At 38.1% G+C, this 15,580-nt stretch overlaps 1 protein-coding gene across 4 annotated transcripts in view; it reads right to left on the bottom strand.

Moving 5' to 3' along the window:
- Nucleotides 1–15,580, bottom strand: part of MBNL2 (muscleblind like splicing regulator 2) — a 154,207-nt gene that overhangs the window by 21,742 nt on the left and 116,885 nt on the right. The window contains exons 6-8 of one of the 4 annotated variants that reach the window (XM_007466269.1): nucleotides 13,269–13,422; nucleotides 6,019–6,054; nucleotides 4,630–4,724 (exon numbers count right to left, since the gene is read on the bottom strand). In XM_007466269.1, coding sequence (XP_007466331.1) covers nucleotides 4,630–4,724; nucleotides 6,019–6,054; nucleotides 13,269–13,422 — 285 coding nt within the window. Of the gene's footprint in view, nucleotides 1–4,629; nucleotides 4,725–6,018; nucleotides 6,055–13,268; nucleotides 13,423–14,053; nucleotides 14,108–15,580 lie in introns of all 4 variants that reach the window. The other 3 variants (XM_007466267.1, XM_007466268.1, XM_007466270.1) reach the window with 3 other exon arrangements.

Genomic DNA, 15,580 nt, shown 5'->3' on the forward strand with positions numbered 1-15,580 from the left:
TGTGAAAGCCTCTCCATGGTCTCCGCAGACTCTCCTGCCTTGACTCCATCTGCCTGCTCTTCTCAGAGTTGTGTTCCGTCACTTTGCTGCTTGAAAACCTTCAGTGGCCAAATAAAGGCCAGCGAATCCTTTACCCTGTCATTTAAGGTCCTACACAGTCGGAATCAAACCTATGTTGTAGCCGCTCACGAAAACTGGTGCTCTGGCCAACGGGATTGTTAGTTTTTCTCTGCTAAGCTTTACACTTCCCCACCTTTGTTGTATATCAGCACTGTCATTCCATCTAACTAATGATGATGCTTTAAGGAACACGCAGATAGAGTCCTTGTGGAATTCAGAGGATAGAAAAAAGAAATTCTAGCTGCAGGGGTTCAGGTTTGACTCAGAATACAAATTGTATTTCGATTGGGCCTTCAAGGATGTTATCAGGCAAGGTGAATAATCTCTGTATATAAATGAAGAAACTAAGATTTGAAATATATTTACTAGGAAATTATTTTCTCCCCTTTTGAAATAGAATGTATTTTTGAAGTAAAAAAATAATAAAGCAATGACAGTATAGAGTACCATAATAATTCAAGATAGAGGGATTTCAATCTGCACTCTCATTTTATTAAATAAAATTTCTTATAATGTGAAAAAAAAACTAGATAATCCATATACTAAGCTGCTGACCTCTCCTCTTTCACTGTATACTCTAAGATTAAATTGGCTTCAATATAGGCATCTATAGATGTATATATACATCCTGACCTTCTATTAGCGGACTGAAATTGACTGACTTACATAGTACCTGGGTTTTCATTTCTGATTTCCCTTGTCACGATGCTACTTGTGAGGTGAGTGGCAGAGGCTGGGAGTAAAGTCCAGGGCCATGGATTCACACAAAAGAAGCCCATGAATCTGCTTCACCAGGACTAATGACTAATTCCTTTTCACTTCTCGTCTTAGTTCTCATCTTACTTGTACAGAAATTATTCATAATTATCAATCTACTCGCTGGGTATAATATAACATAGACTATTAATAAATAGTTCTATATCATAATTAATATATATCAACTATGTATATGGTTTCTAAATGTGACCTGACTATTACATAACTAGCCTGAAGCTCTGCTCAGATTCAGCTCATCTCCCCAGCTTAGAATTCACCTCAGTCTGAGCTGCATTAGCAGAACTCCTTCATTTTTCCCTAAAGCAACAGAGCTTGCTGCTATTGAGTTTCACTTTAAAGACAGTTTTACCTGTGGAAAAAGTGACTTCTGTTCATTTATAACTATAGAGAGAGGCAGTGTAGCATGGTGGTTAAGAGCAAGGCCTCTGGGATCAAACTGCCTGGGTTTAAATTCCAGCAAGACCATTTATTAGATATTTAACTTTGGCTAAGTTGGTTAACCTTGGTTTCAGTTTTACTGTCTATAAAGTGGGGATGACAGTAATATTTATAACACTGTAGAAAGGATTGAGTGTATCCTATACATACGTATTCTTTCTCATATGATATATAAAATATGATGTATAAAAATATGTAATGTATTATATAAGAGAGAAACCATTTAGAATAGCATCTTGTATCTATAAGTAATTTGTTAATAATAATAATATTATTATTAGGTGTAACTTGTATATTAAGGCCCAAAGACCTTAATTGAAACGGGAGATAGCTGTTGGTAAATTCGTTTATTTTATTTTTGTTTATATATCTACTCCCAGAGCTAAATAACCAAAAAATAATTTTCTATTTCCCAGAAGTATTTGGATCTTGTCGTCATTTAATTTCAAACTGCAAGTCTAAGTTCAGTTAAAACTTTCATTGCTGTCACCTTGATTAAGCCCTGAGGGTAGAATTTATAGATTTATTGCTGGCTTAACTTGACTCACCATGGGGTAACATGTGAAGGAAACCTGGGCCGGAGGAGCTGTCATGGGATGTTTTGGTCTATGTTCTTTCTTCTCTGAATGACTTGTATCTTATTACAAATACTTATGAGATTTGAACTATTTGAACTGACAGTCTAAATTGATCAAATGAACCAAAAAACTGTCAAAACCCTACCACATTTTGTGTTAAAGACAGATGGCTCAATGAAGGGAAAGAAGGGAGGATGCGTATCATGCCCTGAACTCTGAAATCATTAGCACCACTTTCTACTCTGTTTGTGTTTACCTTTATAATCTCATGCGTTGGGCTTAGCACAGCAGCTAAGGAACCATAGGTTTGTTGAATCTTAGAGCTGAAAGGGACCTTGGAGGCCATCTAGTTCTAATCTTCCTTTTACAAGTGAGGAAACAGATTCATTTTGTTTAAATGACATGTAATTCACATGGACATGATTCAGTGTGAGTTTAAAGGGCAAAATCTTAATAAGATGAAAACTTGTCATTTCACAGCCATCAGAAGTCTCTCTGAATTCTGAACTCTTGGGCACTAAAAGAATTTCCAAGTTCTTTTGTAGCTGCTTTGCTCTTTGAAACTTGTTGAAAATACATTAAGAATATCATATCTGAAAATTTATGTTTACTACTATTTCTTTTTCTGTTGTGTTCATGTGCAGGCAGACCTTCATTAAGAGTCATCACTGAAGTGCAGTCCAGCAACGATTACATCTGATAAACTGCAAAATGCAGAATCTAGGATTCTTGAAGCTACTGTCAGGTACTCCTGTAATTATACTTCTTTGGATTTAATTGAAGTTAACTTGTTAGTTCCTTTACCAATCACACTCTGCTGAAAAGTGATATATTTTAGCTTCTGAATAGTTATGCTTCCCCGACACACATACATAAACCTACGCATACGTATGCAATCTCAGCTTTTTCTACCAAATTGAGCCAAAGAATCATTAGGCTGGAAAAATATTTATGATACATGATCAAGAATTTATCATAATAAAGGGACTTATCCTAAAACTCCAAAATAGTTGTTTATCTTGACTTCCTTTCCATTCCCAGGAAAGAGCTCTCTGTATTAGAAGTGCTTAACTTGCCGTAAAGTATAACGTTACATTCCATTGTAACGAACACTCTATTATGCTTGAAACTTGCTTTCTGATGAAGAGACTTTATATAAAACTTCTGCCCCAAATCGCAAAAACATGGTTCAGGAAGACAGGACTTAGACATAAAAGAAACCTTTCCAGTTTCCCTACTAAGAATGACCATGTGAAAAGAGGTGCTTTGAACCTAATGATGGAAGGACGCACACTGTCTCTCCCTTCTGCCATCCCATCATTTAAAAAAATCTTCGCAGCTAAGAAAGTGATTTGCTGTTCTTTGTTCTGTCTGTTTGGAAGCTGGGCTGGCTTTCCTTAGAGGGAAGCTGGCATGTTGAGGTGGCGAGTGAAGAGCTAAAGCCTTGTCAGCAGTTGGTATTGCCTCTGAGGGCCCGCCTGGCCTCCCCTCCCTCCCTCCTCGATCTTTTCTGCTTTATCACAATTCAGAGGGCACAGGAGGAGCTCACAGGATTTTACTTTTAGTCCTTCATATAAGTGCACTCACGCCTATCTTTTCAGCAATGAAACCTATAGCTCTGGAATCACTTATTCACTAGAACTGGGAAAGAAGCGTGACTCAGCCCTTCCCACCTGCAGAATGTAGTTTGGTATCTGCTAGTTATGCCCAGACATGATTTTTTCCAATTTATCCCGTTAGCTGGGACCTTCCCTCCACCTCCTCATATATGTCTTGTCATCTTTTATCAGTACAGTTGATTTTATTAAAACAAAAATCAAAACAAAACAAAACGAAAAAAACCCCATTACTCTCACAGCAAAACCAGAATGGCTCTTGTGTGAAGGGAGAGCATGCGCAATCAAGTGTTTTTCCGGGCGTGTGAGAGTTTATGCTTTTACGCCTCTCCTGGGACCAGAAGCACATGTTTGCAAGTTGGTTGGCCGGGGTTAGGGTTACAGTCAGCCTGTGACGACAGGGAACAGCCAGCTGGCCCTCCCTGAGAAAGAGTCCATCGGAGGTCTCACTGGCACATGCGTTAAACCAAAAGAATTACACGCCCCTAGTCAGTTATATGCAGCCTTTGTGAACTCGGTGGCCCGGTACTCTTCTTCCAGGACCGTTTGTCTCTCACTTGGGAACCAAGCGAGTTTGGGAGCACATAGGACCCAGGTGAAATGTTAACAAGAATCATTCAGACCTCAAATTTGACACTAAGGGAAAAGGGGAGACTTTTCTAAGAGCAGAATTTTCTTTTCCTTCACAACAGATAATAGGGTCTCTGAATGAACTGAATCCAAATACAGCCAGCTCTGAAGCACTCCCAGGTGAGCTTTTCTGATTTTTCTGTGACAATTCACAAAGCCCTGGATGCATAATGCTGCCCTGAAAGGAATGTAAGCCTGTCAGGTTAATCACACAATATTAGGTACGGAAACGAACAGCGCAACACGAAACACAGCTACATCATTATTTGCAGTAAATGTTAACTCTAAATAAGTGCAACCTGTCCACAAATGCTGGCCATAAACTAATCAAAAAAATAAAATAAAATAAAATCTGATGGATAAACATGAAAAAAAAAAATTCTCCCTGAGAATTTTTTTTTTTTTTTTAAACTATCAGCACTCATTTAGAGTTTGGGATTTGTGAAAGAAAAGCTTTAAAAGGAGCAAACCTGATTGGCTGTGGCTGCTGCTGCGAAGGGGGCACTTGTTGCAGGAGCTGTTGCCGCAGAGACAGTGGCTGACGTAGCGCTGTGCATCATGGGTACTTTCAGGAGGGGGACCATGGGAGCAATGAACAGGAGGGTGTAGCGTTACGGTAACAGAAGTGGCATTTTGGCATATGGTGAATATCAGAGCAGCAAGCCATCATGGGTTAAACCAGCAGATGGCATGCAATCACAATGCAAAGCAAGGAAGCATATGGGAGAGAAATAAAAAAAAAGGGAAAATAGCTTATTACAAGTACAATTAAAGGAAGTTTTAAAACATCATCAGTGATTCCCAGAAAGGCCAAAGCAGATTACTTTGGTTGAAGTATTTATAAACCCTTTTACCTCCAGCACTAGATCGTTCCCAAGTCAGAGTCTACAGTGTCTGTAATAAACGGTGCTCCCCAAAACGCGAAATTGTAATGTCCAAATGAAGTAAGACTATGCAATATTCACTTTTAATCATCATTCTAAAACATCAAAGCCTCGATAATGTAGGCCTAATTTGGGTTAGAATTTTCTTGGAATTAATTGCAGTTAAATTGAATGTTTTGGGTCGATTTGGGCCTGCCTGCTTGAACTGGAATTACTGGGGATTGTGGTTTATTTGGGTCAATAAACAGTGGAGCAGAATTCATGGCCTTGATGTAAGTTGTAACACAGTCACTGTGAAACAGCCAGACAAATTTTGCCAATGTTTATTTTTCTTTACTCTAAGTGGAACTAATCCATATGTCCTTAAGACAGACTTTCGTACCAAGGCATTGGAATGTGTGGGGATAGCTTATGTATGTACTATTAAAAGTTAATGTCTAAGGGAATGGTAAGGTACAAATACTCATCACAAATAAATCAACACAAAATTAAAAAGGATAATAAAGCAAGGCAGTTGAGACATTTGTTTTCAAAATACATCCATTTATAATTTTTTAAAATAAATACTTCTGGGAAACTCTGATAACTCTAACACACAGCAAAGAGGAGATAAAGGCACACCACATGAAACTTTAAAACATTGATGAAATTAGCCTGCCTCTCTGATAAAGTAAGCTTTTTTTTTTTCCTTATGCTAAACCATATAAACTATAAAGAGAAACAAAATACAGATCATTAAAAAGCAGACTCGTACTTGTGGTTTTATGTCTTGCAGTGGTTGTTCTAGTCACATTAAGATGGTCATTGTCTTCAGTATACAAGTACATTTTGAAACCTATACATTAACTCTAAAGCCAAATAAGCCTTCAGATCTACCAGTTCCTACAGCATTTCTACGATCTTTGAGATAAATCTCAGTCAAGTGAAGGTATTGTACATAATATAAAAGACAAATAAAAAAAGGTTGGAACCTACCAATACTGGTAGCGGGTGTCATGCACAAAACTGACCCTGCATGTCATGCAATGGTAGGTGGAAAAAAGTGAATAAAGGGAAAGAAACAGGTTAGCGGTTTAGAGTTAACATTCAAAGTGAGATTGAAGCACAACCAGAAATAAGTAGGGTTAGTTAACACAGTCTTTTAGAGTCATTCACATGTTCAGTGTGGACACAAATATATCTGACTTATTTTAAGCCAATATTATTCATTACTTTTCACACTTTTGATTCATCTCCATCGACATGATTCTAGTGAGAATGACATGTGATAATGCAGCAGTCACCTTCCTCTAAGACCTCACAGTATCTTACAGACATTCTCAAGTTCATCCTCCAAGGTAGGAAGTGGGTATTTTACAGATGAAAAATCTGAGGCATAGTAACTACTCCAAGGTCATGCATCGTGGGAGTCAAGGCTAAGGCTAGAAATAGAATTCTGTTCCTAAATCCAGGTCAGGTTTTGTATTCACTATATCACACTGACCTTATTGAATTAAAAGTTTGCTTGTTTGATTGTAAAATGTTTTGTGTCAATAACAATATGAAAATAAAAACAGTAATTAAGATTCCGTATCCTCTAAATCAAAGGGTTGCCGGTCAGGTGAATTTTAGATTACTGCTTGAAAGCCCTCAACGTAGGAAGACTGAGGTTCCCGTGACGGGATGACCGGATGTGTGTGTGACCTATTTTCTGTTATGAGATTCATTATGACAGAGGAGCGGTGGCTACCAATAAAATCTAAACACTGCAGAGGCAAAACAGCACTGAACTGAGGCTGGGATAGGACCAGGGCTAGGGGTTTTTGGTGTCTAGGTGGGTAAGTGGGAGGGTGGGAAGGAGAGAGGGAGGGAGTGGGGCTTACAGCCCTTCCTTGGGAATAGCTGCCTTACCTGTGGGTGGTCTTATTAATGTACTTGAATCAGAAAACTGACCATGAATATAACGTATGTTGTGGAATACTGAATAAAGAATTGTATTGAAAGGAATTATCTACTTCTGGTTCGGCTCCTTAGAGTGAAAATCAAGGTAATGTAAGGATGTAGATAACTGAAGATTGGGTGTCATATGGGTGCCAGAGAAGTAGTCTTTAATGAAGGTAGGTGAACCCACTTAGGGTTTTAGAACTGCCTTCTGAGATACTGGGTGAAGAATCTGAGATGTGTAGGTCTTTATTCTCTCTGCTGAACTGTTCACACCTGAGGGAGACTTTTTGCCTGATCTGCATTTTGATCAGGCCAACATTAACTTGTCAGGAAAAGAGGCTATTTAACTGGGCCACTCCTGGATTCTTCAGCAAACATGTGCTAATATATCCAACTGAAAACACACACACAAAGACCTCATGACACCCTATCTTTCTCCAGCCCTATGTTTCTAATCTTCTTCACAGTCAAACTTCTGGAAAGTTACCTACACATAAATTTGCACTTCCTTGACCCCATTTATTCTTCAGTCCTCTCCAATTTGGCTTTCATTTTCACCTCTCCACTCAAACTGCATGTCATCAGAGACCTCCTATTTCTGCAATCAGTAAGAACCCTTCCATCCTGAGTCATGGTAACATTTAGCACTTGTCTGCTCTCTCTGTAATAAACTACTCCTTTCCCTTGGATTTTCTGATAACACAGACACTGACACAGACACATATGCAAACACAGACACACACACACACACACACACACACACACACACACACACACACACACACACACACACACACACACTCTATCTCTATATACTAGAGTTTTTCAGGGCTCAGTCTGGTTCCTTTTCATCTACTCTATACTCTTCTTCTGGTATGTCATTCACTCCATGGTATTATTCAATTTAGGATTTAAATACCATCTACAAGCTCAAGGCTTCCAAATTTATGTATCCCGCCCAGATAGCTCCTCTGAGCTCCAGCTTTTTCCATCTAACTGTTTATCTGGCCTTCCTACTTGGATTTCTCACAAGCATCTCAAATAGAACATGTCCAAACGTTGACCTTTTCCACAGCATCTGTTTCTCCACCTCAGGAAACGCTAGATGGACATCACCATCGATGTCGTAGCTCTAGCCCAAACGGAAAGTTCTCCCTGTCACCAACTTTCCCTTGTGAAATTCCCTGGTCCAACTCACCAATAAGACAAAGCAGTTCTGCTTCTAAAGTGCATCTTGTGTTTGTCTGTTGGTCCATCTTCACTGCCACTTCTCATGGCCTGATCACCATTTTATGATCTGGGATCGGCTATGCAGTAACGTCCTAAATGGTCTTCCTGCCTCCATTCTTGTCCCCCCGTTTAGTCCATTCTCCATTCTGCTGGCAGAGTAAACCTTCCCCAATACAGGTCTGTTCACTTCTCTGCTGGAAATGATTCATTGCCTTCTCATTGCTTTTAGGATAAAGGTTCCCATGGTCTAGTCTCTGACTATCTCCCCAGCTCACACTATACTCCTCCCCTGGCCCCCATGCACCAAGCTCCAGACAGATTAGCCTTTCATTTCTTTGAAATGAACTCGTCACACTTTTGTCCTACTTTTGGGCTTCTCGCAAGCTCTCCCCACTGCCTAAAATCATCATTACCCCATTCTTCATTTTCCAGGTCTCGAGGTATATGTTGCTTCTTTAAAAAACTGTTCAATTGTTCTTTTACCTACCTTCACATGCCACTTAAATCGGTTTCCTATTTTAAACCTTACTGAACTCTCTACTTTTTCATTCATTATACTCAAAAAAATTTTTAATTATATATTTCTATGGCTATTTATTGAAATCCACCTCTCCTCTTCCACTGTAAACTATGGAGGGCAGGGTTCATGTCTGTCTACGTCTATGGGGCGCACGGTAAACAGTCAATTGAGTGAATGTTCTCAGCCACCAGTGAGTGTGTTGGGAGCAACTTGTTCCTAAAATTTATTAAAGTACCCAGTTTGTGAATGATTTCAAAGTCAACCGTGGCTGGATTCAAAATTATCCCTATAAAAATTCCATGTTATTCTCTCGCATTCCAATGTGGATGGGCTTTCTTGGAGCACTTTCCTTTCTTGGACACACCTGAATGTCACTGGGCTGCAGATCATCAACAGCAGCTCCTACAGCCACACTGGGCTAGGACTGGAACCGTCCTTTGGCTTCAGTTCAGGATGTGCCTGAAATGCTCAACCAAAGCAATGTGATGAGCATCTCTCTCTATGTGGCCTAAAAGTGATATGCATATCGGAAACACAGAAGTTTTGCAATGTGTGGCTGTCTTACTCAATGGCAGATTCTGGTCCTGATCTTCTTTCTAAGCTCCATCTCTGCCTTTTCACCCCACTCTCTCCGCCCCCCCCCCCCCCCACCCCCCCCCCCCCCCCCACCAAACACAGCCCCTTCAGTACTCTACACTGAGCTACAACGGGCAACTTGTTATTCCTCAAGTACACTGTTCCCAATCCATGCTCTTCCCCATGCCTGGGATGCTCTTCCCGCACTGGTAAAATTTTCCTTTCAAAGTCCTAAGCAAATTTCTCCTCCTTTGGAAAGTCTTTCTTTCTCCATCTCCTTCGTTGCCACCACCTACTGCACGTCCGATGGCCAAATACATTGTCTCTTGCTTCCTCATTCTCAAATCGCTTTGCCCACTCCCTAAGGTAGCCCTTCACGCTTTGCATTATATTTGGTTTTTGCCGTGTTCTGAACTCCGTTGTATGCCCCTACTGGCTTTGGAACCCAGAACAGACTATGTGTTCAACAGTGGCTTGCTGAATTCAATAGGATAAACACATTTTGCTATGGTTATACAGATAGGGTTTCCACTAAACACTGACAAATCTTTCACCAAGGTGTGTGATACACTTATGTAATAGTATGGTTTCTGATCATTAGGCAGTATTTGTGCTATAGCACTTCCCTGTTCTACTTAGTCTGTATTTCCAATATAATGAAATAAATCAAGGAGAGAGTCAGTAGGTCGTCTTTGCTCTGACCAGCAGAAGCATTTCACTAAGGCACTAATTCTATTAACAAAGACTTCTCAAATGTTTTCTGCTTCAGTTGCACAAACATTTCAACTCTAGAATCTGCGAGTAGAATTATCTGGACAATTCCATGAATCATATATTCCACTTTACGGCAAAGGCACAGCCTCAGTTTTCCCATCTGCAAAATGCAAATAATTGTGCCTGCCACTTGGCAGAACTATCTTGAAGGATAATGAGATAAGAACACTTAGAGGAACTCAGAATAAACCTGTCAGAGAAATGCCAAGAATTATTATGCTGCTATTTCTGTGTGTGTGGTTTTTGTCACTTTCCTAACATAGCAAAGAAAAAGTATAACCACTAGGTTAAAATAATGCCTATCAAAAAAGGAAAAATCCCACCCACTGCAAACGTGCTAGGGCATCAACCAGGGTGATAATTATATTAGCATGGGTTTGGAGAAGAATCCCATATTTTGCGTAATATTTTAAATTAATATCTCCACAGCCTGGAGGCAGAATTCCTGAAATTCACAGTCACATTGTATCAATGGGAGAATTTTAGCAGCATATCAAAAGCTTCACTGTGAATGACCTTTCAGTAAAGGGTAACTTCCAGGAGAACATAAAATGTTTTTTTGTTTCACATTTATGATAATTGTTAATGTAAAGTATTGAGAGAAAAATCAAAATCTGTCAGTTTAAAAGTAATGAGCTCCTCATTTACTAAGTTAAAAAAAATTATTTTTGAACATCATCACTTAATTTTCAGAGTTTAAAACAACAGTGATTAACAAAGAATGATTATTATCATTATCATTTTAAATTAGGTTGAAAATATGGCTTATGAGAAAGAGTGCCTGAAATAAAAACTAGAGCCAAAATAAACACTGAATTTTCTGTTATGGATTTAACTGGGGGAAGGACTATGCTAATTTCCTTTTAATAAAATTATCCTTTCATCATTTAAGAGAAACGTGAAAACTTCATAGAAGTTGAAATACCATTTCAGAGCATGAGATCCACATGTTTGTTCATTATGATATTTATGTCATGTTACAGATGGAAATACTTCTAATCCACAGAATTAAGTGGGCTAGGACCCACTTTTCTGCTCCCAGAGCCCACCCTATGGAGAGTTGCTGGACACACTTGAACAGTTCTTAAAGAGTCCAGCAGGGGGAGGAAGTGCACACCACAGCACCCAGAACAGCCTTTGGGTCCTCAATACAAGCATTTCATCAACTATAATCAAGCCATTGCAAATGGGACGTTATTCGTTCTTGCTTTGGAAGTCTTTAAATGGTTTCCAGGTGAAATATTTTTAAATGAGAATTCTTCCAGTGATTTAACAAGTCAGTCATTATTGAATTGAAGCGTTAAATATGAGTTAGAGGCCTTCAGCCTTTTGCATGGCTTAGCTCCAGGGTTTCAGAGGCATTCCCAGGAAATGGTAGTGGCATTACTACCCAGTCTTCAGAAACAGACTTGTCCTTTTCTGGTTTTCCCCTCAGTATATTCTTCCACAATTTTTTTCTCTTAAACTATCTAGTGGCAAGGTCTATCAAGTAAGACACTTGTAGAAATCACACAGGACCTTCAGATAAGTTTACCTTCTAGTAATTATTTTATAAACATGCTATATCAAGTGGACTACAAGTACAATCACTGCTGTGCTATAACTGTACTGAAATGTCACTAATTAAGGTTGTAATAGGACAAGATTGAAGCCCCAATAATTACTGATTTGGAGACACATTCTACAGGTCTATGAGTCTATTTATTTTCAGAGAAGAGCAGAACTAAAATAAGAGAACTATATACTAAGAACCACTTTACTAATGTAATTTATATTTTTTACTACAATATAAATATTGTTAGGTTAATAATTCATTTCAAAGTGTAGATTTTATATAAAGAATAGGATAGAAATATTTATTCAGCTCCCTCCTATGTTAATTCCTGATATGCTACAGTATTTAAGAAAATGGATAATTAACGTGAAAAGTCCACCCATGTGGATTGGGATCAGTATGCTTTTTTTTTTTTTTTTTGATAAAATTGTTATTCACCTATATTGACCTTCAAGTCACTGTCATGGGCTGAAAATTTTGACTTCAAACTAAGAACTCAATGGACAGCCTTCTCACTAAAGCCTAAGTCACTCCCTGGTTCTTTTTTTATTTTTATTTTTGACACTCCAGCAAATTTTATTTTGCAAATGTTATCCCTTCTTTTAGCTCAGACTAAAAGGTCAAAACCCCAGTCATTTATGGTGACTCTTTGTGTTTGGATATGGTGTATGTAGGTCTGTGGTCAGGGAGGTGGGTATAAAAACAGAGGAGGGTTGGCGTGCATTTGTACTTTTGTTTCTTCACTTTTATCTGATGTTTTATGCCAGGCTCTAAAGGAGGACCCTGGCCTCCGCCTATGGAGGCTGGCTGGTGTCATGTCATGTACATCGAACTGGTCACAGGGAAACTGGGTTCTAGGTCTTTTTCTCTTTAGTAGTGCCACCTTGGGAAGTCACTGCACATTTAGGGGGCCTCAGCTTTCTCATCTGTAAAACAATCAATTGCATGAGGAGATCACTAAGAATCCTTTAAACTTCAAGGTTCTGTGATTAACAGAATTCATTTCTTAGTAGGATGACAGAGTTAAAGCACCTTAGCACCTAATATTATCAGGCATTGGCTTAGAAACTGAGGATAAGAGTTCTCTATATTTGTGAACTTGGTGGAAGTTGAGAAGGATGGCAAAAGAGATAGAATGGATGTAAAAATATGAGCAGATGTTTGCTTTAATTTGAATAGCCTCTTTTTTTGTTTGTTTTGTTTTGTTTTGTTTTGTTTTGTTTAGTGCTCTGAATAGGAATAGGAAAAAAAAAAGGTTAGTATTTACTGGCATTGCTATTTTTAGGTCATTCAGGGTTAATGACAAATTTCAATTGTCACACATAAGAGGTCTTACTTACATAAACAATTTTTACACAGCTTGTGTAAAATACAAGAAACCAAAAGCCTAACTGCTGTTTGCTTCTCACGGGTTCAAACTGTCACTTAACTCTATAAAATATTTGGCTTTAGAATCCTAACAGTCTTTAGCTATTGTCCCAAGCAAGGTAAATTATCTAGATAGCTAGGACAATGATGAGTTTCAGGCTGTATTTATCGTACCTTTAAAAGCAAACTAGATGCCACCGAACAGCTTAAAGGAATGAGAAGAAAGCACATGACCGGAGGGCACACGGACACAGGACTTGGAACTGTCAGGGCACGTACCTGTCGGAATGAATGCCGTGTGTTGCTGCAGCTGTGCACTGGTGAGAGCCTGCTGGTAGTGCAAGACGCTGGGATTAAAGACGGTGCTGGCACCGTTGCTTTTTTCAAGTGCTTGTCTCTTTGGTAAAGGATGAAGAGCACCAGGAGGAAAGGCCTGTAAGGGAAGAAGTGGATAAGATACGTGTAACTCAAAGTGAGCACACCTTCAGCGTCCACAGAGATCATCAACTGCAGCATACTTTTAAAAAATGACAGCTAAGGAGATGCGTCTGCCATGCACCTTAATTTAAACAGCGGCAAAGTCGAATGAGTGAGAGTTTGTTACCGAGAGCAAAGCATGATTTCTGTAATCCAGAACGGTAGCATCTTAACTAAGGAAAAGAAAAGCTATCAAGCAACAACAATGAAAAATGACTTCAGCTTTTAAAATGAGTTAAACTAGTCTAAGGGGGGAAGGAAGCATTTGTGTTATTATTAATACCTATTCTTTTCCTTAACAAAGTGGCAATTTCTTGAATTTAAAGGTTAATTAGAATTATAATGAGCATTTTTCCAAGCCAAGTAATTTAAATTTGCTTCACTCTTTTGGAAAAGGTATTAAAATTTGTTAGGATTAATTTATTCCACATATTACATATGAAAATGAGATGGCTAAACACCTTATTGAAGTTTTTTCATTAATTAATAATAATGATTGTTTGCAACCAATATTTTACAAGTAATACAAATCTCAGATGGTTCTCTGAAAAGCTACATGCAAAGCGAAAGGTGAAAGGTCAAAGTACCAGGTCTACAGATGCTTCGAGAGGTCGCTTCATTGCTTTGGCAGTCGACTGAGTCTTTTAATAACAGGCAGCGAGCACATGATGGCAGTGGGCCAATGGGATTCAAGCGAATTAACATACAGGTAAACAGCAAGCAGAGGTGCATCATGGGAACGGCATTGCATTGTGGATAGGTGAGAAGGAAAAAAATATTCTGAATGCAATATACAACGTACAAAACACTAGGCATGCACAACAACAAAAATGTTCTCTAAAGAAATGAATATTACACCTTAAATTAGTATTGAAGCAAAAATGCATCTACTATACCTTAGTTAAAAGCATATAAGAGAGTAAAATATAGATGTTTGAAATTCAGGAAAGTTAATTAAAACAGCAGCTTGCATACACACCATAAGCATTTTTTACATTGCTTCAGAAAAAAATGCAAAACTTTTAAGGGCCACAGGATTGAAGAACTTCTGATAAGTTAGTTTTCAAATATAAAATAATGAATGCACTACGTATAACATCCAAGTTATAAGATCCAAGTTGAAAAAAATGATAATATCTTTAACTTTTATAAAAATAATTTTTAATGAAGATCTAGCCTAACAAAATGAAGCGGCAAACTGAGACAAACAATTCAGGCAAAAAAATATTCAAACACAAGATTATTTAGGCAAAACTGTTTGGGTTTGGATCTTAATTTTTTTGTCTGAATGATGTGGATAATTGTCTCAATTTTTCTATTCACTTTGCTAGTGTGGATCTGGTAACATGGAATAAGGTTCCAAGCTTAACAAGTTTTGAATTTGCATAGTAGGTTTCTCAAATTTCCTGCTTTTATTCCATCATATGGTTTCTCATGACTAACTTATCATCCATTCTGTTTTCCACCACATTTGAAATTTTAATTCAATTTATCGCAGACAACTTACCAGATTACACTAAGAAAATACCCTTTAACGGGTATTTAGTGTCCTCAGGTATCAAAATAATTTATACTTAATAATTCTAGTCGTACTTTTAAGTATAATCAGTGACCAACCCAGTTAATGAGATGTGGGAAACTCTTGGCTAGAACAAGTACAATAGCTAAAAATAGCAAACAGCTAAAAGATAGCAAAGAACTGCTTGGACTATTAGAAGTCAAATAATATCTTTAACTTATAACCATACTTGTGGGCAGATAGTTTCATTTGAACAGCTGAAATAATAATAAAGAGTGATTGATTTAGACCATGATGAAGAAATTTTCCTGTTCCTTGATAACTGTTGTAAAAAAAAATCTAAAAATTTTATGATGGAATTCTATGAAAATAAAGAAATTCAAAGGAATAGCTCCAATGCAAACAAAAGAAATGAAATACCCATTTTCTATGTTTAGCACAATAGGTAAATCCCTAAGGTTTGCACAATAAATACAAAATGTTTTATTCTAAAGTTCCGAGTTATAGCTATGGCATTTGAAAGAAAATAGGATAGTATTTAACCCTCAAAATGGGAAACAATGAATGATATCGTCCCTGGCCAATAAAGAGCGGT

The sequence above is a fragment of the Lipotes vexillifer genome, unplaced genomic scaffold, assembly GCF_000442215.2.
Source record: "Lipotes vexillifer unplaced genomic scaffold, Lipotes_vexillifer_v1.1 scaffold705, whole genome shotgun sequence".
In the NCBI taxonomy this organism is placed as follows: domain Eukaryota; kingdom Metazoa; phylum Chordata; class Mammalia; order Artiodactyla; family Lipotidae; genus Lipotes; species Lipotes vexillifer.